The sequence below is a fragment of the Morone saxatilis genome, unplaced genomic scaffold (assembly GCF_004916995.1).
Source record: "Morone saxatilis isolate NCDOM2014 unplaced genomic scaffold, NCSU_SB_2.0 Contig22, whole genome shotgun sequence".
NCBI lineage: Eukaryota > Metazoa > Chordata > Actinopteri > Moronidae > Morone > Morone saxatilis.
In genome coordinates this window covers 3,806,932-3,813,531 of record NW_023339785.1, presented here as the reverse complement: position 1 = coordinate 3,813,531, position 6,600 = coordinate 3,806,932, and the positions used below count along the sequence as shown (strand labels likewise).

The 6,600-nt window shown below is 44.5% G+C and overlaps 1 protein-coding gene across 3 annotated transcripts in view; it reads right to left on the bottom strand.

The window, feature by feature from the left end:
* LOC118333210 (complexin-2-like) overlaps nucleotides 1-6,220 on the bottom strand; it is a 60,954-nt gene extending 54,734 nt beyond the window's left edge. Inside the window, exons 1-2 of one of the 3 annotated variants that reach the window (XM_035668757.1) lie at nucleotides 5,985-6,220; nucleotides 4,879-4,997 (exon numbers count right to left, since the gene is read on the bottom strand). In XM_035668757.1, coding sequence (XP_035524650.1) covers nucleotides 4,879-4,909 — 31 coding nt within the window. In that variant the 5' untranslated portion in view covers nucleotides 4,910-4,997; nucleotides 5,985-6,220. Of the gene's footprint in view, nucleotides 1-4,878; nucleotides 4,998-5,274; nucleotides 5,408-5,471; nucleotides 5,607-5,984 lie in introns of those variants that run through there. The other 2 variants (XM_035668758.1, XM_035668759.1) reach the window with 2 other exon arrangements.
* Nucleotides 6,221-6,600: the final 380 nt, after the last annotated feature.

Sequence of the window (6,600 nt, the reverse complement as noted above, 5' to 3'; positions counted from 1 at the left end):
ACACACACACACAACCCTGTTTCTCCTGTGGCTGCCTGATTGAGGTTCCACTGCCTCACCCCTTTAGATTTACTGTAATCGACAATGGAGGGAGAGAGGAAAGAAATTTAAAATTGAAGGACGGAAGAGCAAAGAGGGGATAGAGGGAGTGATGGGGTAAAAGTATAGAAGATTAGGGAGCTGTGCGGGGAGGGAGGGGGAGTAATGAGGAGCAAGGAAGGAGGGTGGGCTAAAGGTAGGAGGAAACGTGACTGAGAAGATGAGGAAGGTTAGAATGAGAAAGGAGTGTTAGAGGGAGAAAGGAGTCGAGGAAAGACTGTTGAATGAAGGGGAGGAAAGAGGAGGAGGAGAGAAACTCGGAGGCCCGCAGAGGACAGAGAATATCTCCCATTAAACAGAGATTACAGCGTAGGCCGGTCCAGAGTGCAGCGCGACTTTATAACCTCTGCCGTCAGCCGCTGATGATATAAGATCAATTTGTCACTTTTCATCTCCTCCTACACCTCATCCTCCTCCTCCTCTTCCACCGAGGCCGAGGGCAGGAGGAGGAGGATGAGGGGGAGGGAGGAGCAGGAGTTGCAGCTTCATTGAGAGAAAGCTGACTTCTATTTACGAGCACTTTTGATGATGTCATACGCAATAAATCCTCCCCTCTCCCCCTGCATGCTCTCCCGTTCTTGTGCGCGCACACACACACACACACTGCCTGGCAGACCAAATCAATTCTTTATTTGTCCTTCCTCCATGGCACTGATAAGCTAAGGCCAGTGGTTCTAAAACTGTGGTTCAGGGACTCCAGCAGTCCTTGAAGTGGTTCTATTGAGGTCCAGATCAAAAAGAGGAAAGGCTCCATTTACTTTCACAAGTTAAAGGACCAGACATTTTTGCATGCTATTTCTGCTCATCATTTTCCATGTCACAAATTTGACTGAAATCTGCAGTATAAAGTCATCACTCTAAGCAAGTCACAGCCACAGCATGGAAGTGCATTTGTATACAGGCACCATTTTGAAAACCGGCCTTGTCATTGTAATTGATCTGACCTCTGCTCAGGTTGAAGTTGGAGGATGCAATGCTGGGAATTACGTGAAGTCACCAAAATTCATATATTAAAACACATGGGAGTGGACCAAGGGCATTTAGGTGTTAACTAAACTGGATTACCTGTCTCAAGAAAATGTCTGCCAGTTGGTTTTTATATCTTAATTCAGTCTCGATTGAGAGGTACAATGTCCTGATCACAGAAAGTGGCCAAATAAGAAGAAATAATAAGAATTTTTTATTGTCAAATTAGTGTTGCTAGAAGCTTAATGACAACTCGTAGGGCTAGTTAACTACCTTAGCAAGATTACTGCTAACACACTCGCCAGCCGGGTACATGTTAGCACTAATCAGTCTCATTAGTTCTCCTAGCTAGTTGGCTTGCTAACTGTCAGGAAACAAGCTAGTTACCACTAGCTCATTTTCTAACAGGAAAATAAGTTCACACAGTTTATTTTAGAGACATATTTGAACCATCGACTGCTCTCTCTAACCGTGTGGACCAGTTCCAGTACTTCAGCAGAGCAGGTTAAATAAAACCGGATTGTACAATACAGCTAATGATAGCTTCCTCTGTTTTGAACTCTCCGGCTTCCCTTCTAAGGTTAGCACTGTCAAGATGATTGCTGATAATCAGAGGTGCACATTCACATGTCAGAGTTCAAAGCTGTACAGAACACTAGCACATGTACCGAAACCCAGCTTGGAAATCTGTTTTCATGGCGATTCCCCTGAAATATATTCATTTCGCAGAAACATTTTGTTTAAAATTCTGATTTAATCACATTTGTTGAACAGCTGAATGAGGTCATATGTGTTCTGTTGTACTTGTAGCCATAACCAGCTGTGCTGCGCAGATTATAGAGAAAACGTGTAGTTATCACTAGAAGCAAACACAAGCAATATTACTGCCTTAAATCCACATGATTAGTGGTAAACCAGCTAAAACACACAAAACAACCAGCATGGTGTTTTCTTGTACCCTGGAACAGACTGTTAACACTCTCCTCAGATGAGCCTTCATCTTCTGGGGGTCACTGATATGAAAAACTTTGGGAACTTGTGATCTCTGACTTGCATCTCAAAGGCTGAAAGGGTCGTGGGTGACAGAGACGAGCACTTCCTTGGTGCCAAGTGAGATGACCTTGCTCTTCACTGTACAAAAGACAGAATACAAATCACAGCCTAGAAGGGAGCAGATGGCATGTGAGTTTCTCCTCAGTGCGCACAGAGAGAGAGAGACGTGAGATAATAGCCCACAGCTAATCCACTGCACACTGAAAACTCATTACTCCTCCAGAAGAAAACGTAAAAACCTTGCTCCCCAAGACGGAAAGAAATACTCTGCTTAAGGTGAAGACCTTGGCACAAACTGCCTGCTTTTCCTCATGTGTGAAATTTCTTTTATGAGCAGTTCAGCGGATTTGAGTCTTCGTCTTTGTTGAGGAGGTGCTTTGTACGAGCCCGGCGGTGGGGACCTGCAGCTCCCCAGGACACCCACTAACACACCCACCAACAGTGAACCACAAACACGAACACACAGCTACTGTACCCGATACAAACAAACAGAACACAGCAACAGAGACCAGCAGCCTGAAAGCAACATGCCGTGTGTTTGTAAGTTTTAACTCTTTAACTACAAATCAATATACATTTTTGATTAAAGGCTTTATAGTTTTGCAGTTTCTGGTAACTATTTGTTTCCATTTATTTCTGTATGAGATCAAAATCTGTTAGCAGACTCTTGAAACTTGCTATTGTTGTGTAATCCATGACAGCTATATTGAGTCTGCAAAAGAGTTTGTCAAAGGCACATTACGGAATTTAACATTACAGACTTGATGGCTCACACAATTCAAGCAAGGTTCTAGGTTTTATACAGAAATGCATGGATGATTTTTGAATCAACCAGAAAAAACTTAAAGGGAGAAGAGGAGCGATCAGGCCTATCTTGTCCTGTGAATGTAAACATTGGGAAAAGTAAGAAGGCAAACACTGTGGTATCTCATTGATACCACAACGGAGAAACACCTGCCCACCTGACACGCTCTGTCAGCCTCATCCAAAAAATATTACCATATAATATGTTTACAAGTTGGGTAGGTTTACACCAGAAGTTCCACATTAGACAGCACTTTTCAGAGAATACCACCAGCATGACACCAGTGACCACATTTTACATCAAGCATCCACAAACAGGAGGAGAGTTTTAATGCCAGAGGTTTTGTGTCTGCATTTGACTACAACAAAACCACACAAAGAAGATGGAGCTTCGCATTCAGCAGCTGTTTAATGGAGTGGAGCCGTTTCCGCCTCATCTTTTCACATCTCTAACTGCTGCACTGTACAGATTTGCTGTGATGTAACCTCAGACCCACCATCACCTCCAGAGACGGACCAGCCCGGAGGAAGCAGTGACGACTGCATGTGCATTCTACATTAAGCCACATAATGGAGAACAGACGGTCAAACAGTACGTGTGTATGGGTAGATTGGTAACGATGTGATGAGATGAAACTCCAATCTCTTTCCATAACCATTTTTAATACTCCATTATCAGATGTTTGACGCTACAGTGCTGAATGGAAATGTCAGCTTTTACTTGTTCAAATTATAGCTTGCATTGTTCATGTTGTTGCACATTGTTGATGGTAAAAATCTCCATTTTCTTTACAGGTTACATTAGACTAAAAATCATCATACTGATATTTATTTTCTCTTGTCTTTATTTTCATATTTGTCGTTAAAAATTGTAAACATAAAGTAATCAAGTTAGATTACTTTAATATTGTGATACTTGGATTTGGTAACTGACTCAATTTAGTACAGGTAATTAGTCAGATTAGTTATCAGCTGTAATAATGTTTAACTTAAATTGCTATTTATTTAGTATTATGTATACTTTTTCTTATGGAGAAATACTCTTACTTTGAAACACAGTTTTTAAGGAGATTCACTATAAATCTTAGATGGTTGAGGACCATAGAGATTATTTCAGTACAGACAGAGTCTTATCATCTCCTGAGGACACGATCAGCAGCAGACCAGGGTTCGATTTCCACTCTAAGAGCCCACTCCGGACAAACCACCAAGCAGCGTCTCTGCTGCGTGAAAACCATTTAAGACCTTTCACCTTCCACCGCACCATCTGCATATTCATACATGATAACAAGTTCATTTTCCTTCAAAATTCATTACTCTGTTATGATAATCTCATGTCCGGGGAGTTGTTGCAGCACAAGAAATTAGAAAATCATTCATGCCTGCATGCAGGAGCGAAATTATTGAGGATTAGATTCTGCCTTGATTATCTTTTTTCCCCTTCAGGTGAAAAATGTGTACTCAGCATGTCGAGATAAGAGTCACTGCAGCGTCCATTCAAGAGGCACCACAGCCTGAGCAAAGACCTGTTTTAAGCAGGTGGCACTCGCTGATACATGAAATGCCCTTTTGGCCACAACTGTTCAAGTCTACGTTACAAATCAGCAGCCTGTTACAGTAAGCTGTACTCAGTGTGCCCCGGGGGCCAACTGCGCAGTGTGTGCAGCAGGCCAGTAGCAGATGTACAGGAAAAAATGCAAAAACGCCAGCAAAGCGCGCACAGGAAAGGCAGACCAAAAAATAAATTAATTAATTGACTGCCTCCGCTGCAGCTGTCTGACACTGAGGAGAATAATGATGTGTGAATATGCGCATCAAGAAGCGCAACTCGGAAAGCAGTAAACATCAAAAAAGTGAGACAGAAGTTACAATAAAAAGCAGAAACAGCATCGGACTCACACACACGCACATGGATTCACTCTCTCTGGCAGTGAGGGGAAAAAAGCTCGATCTTACCTCCCAACGCTTGTTTCATTACGAAATTCATGATGATGGCTTTTAATTCCCTGCCTTCCTTATCCGAGCGATGTTACATTCACTTGTGACGGAAAAGTAGAAGTCCTTTGTGGCCAGATCTGGAAATGAAAATGACAGAAAACGGCATGTTTCTTTAAGAAAATCAATAATCCTAAACTTAATCATCCTAAAATGCATCAATAAGACAGCAAAAGAAAGAAATACACAATGCAGGAAGACTGATCCTGACTGTAAATGTCTCTGAGTAGGATGAGGAGGTCACTATAAACTCACTTTACTACAGACACGCTCCCTATTCAACGTTTACTAGACAAACATTAAACCATCAGTGCTGTAAATGACATTTAGCTCCAGTTACAGTTTGCACGGACTCACACAAAAGCTTATAAAATTTGTGTTTTTGTGTTAGGCACGTTCATCCAATGCGCCAACTGAAGGACACCAAGGTCAATGGTTCAAACACGACCCGAACACAGCGGAGGACAACAGAGCAGCGCCGAACACCTCACACCTACGGACCAAATCAGCAGCTACGGCTCATCCCTCCCTCGTTATAATGTGCCGCTTTTTACCCAAGAATCCGCGAGTGTGTAGTGTCAGACGGGAGCAGGTGTCACGACAGTCACTAATAACCTCTACGTGTCCGAGCTCCGCCCGCAGATGAGCGACTTTTGAGAAAGTGCACGGTGCAAGTGCTCAGCCTGGTTAGGACGGGCTGCTGTCGTGCATGTGGACGCCGGACTAAACCACCGCTGCTGTGTATTTTTCCTGATCATGTGGTAAAACTTTCCATCCTCCATTGGAGGGGACATTGGACACAGCCATCCCACAAAAAAAAAAGCTGTGCGTTAACTAAGCAACAACGCGGGCTCATGCGTGCGTATTTACAGATAGAAACGCGGTGATTGTGCGGTAAATCGACCTGGCTGTGCATTCAGTTCATGCAGACAGAGAGGCAGGGGTGGTGTAGAAGCGGGGATTGCACTTCCTTGTTTGAGCGGCGCCCTGCTTCAGCACCACCGCGAGTGGATAGCTCCCCAGACCGCGGGAGTGCGCAGAGGCGGCCGCGCCAAGCGTCGATTTACCTCCGTCCGGCGACTGGCTGAAATCCTCCTCACACACTCACACACCGAAACAGGGATCAGAGCTTCAGCCGCAGCACCCTCCAAGTTATCCTGCAGCACACAACAGCAGCACAGGCTAATCTAACTGCTCGTCCCTTGCATCTCCGGCTCCTGGGGCTGGAAAAAGGACGTCCTTGGTGGTGGTGCCTCCTCCTGCCTGCCGCTTCGTCTTCCTGCACACACACACACACACACACTCACACACACACTTACACACACACACACACACACACACACACACTCACACTATCTCTCTCTCTCTCTCACACACACACACACACACACACGTAGAGAGAAAGAGGAGGAGTAGAGGGGGGGTAGTGGTGGTGGGTTGGAGGGTTTGCCGTTCACACAGTGATGGGGATAGAGCGACTGAATCACATGGAGGGATGGAAAGAGAAACGTCCCGCTAACGTCCTCCTGACCGATAGAGAGAGATCAATTATTCAGCCTTCACGCTGGCTGGCTGCTCCGTCCTACAGCCCGCGCCCCCCCTTCATCTGCAACTGGGGAGAGGGATTTGGCGTTCACTTAAAACGGTAGTGCAGAATGTAACGGGGATATGATGGGTAAATGT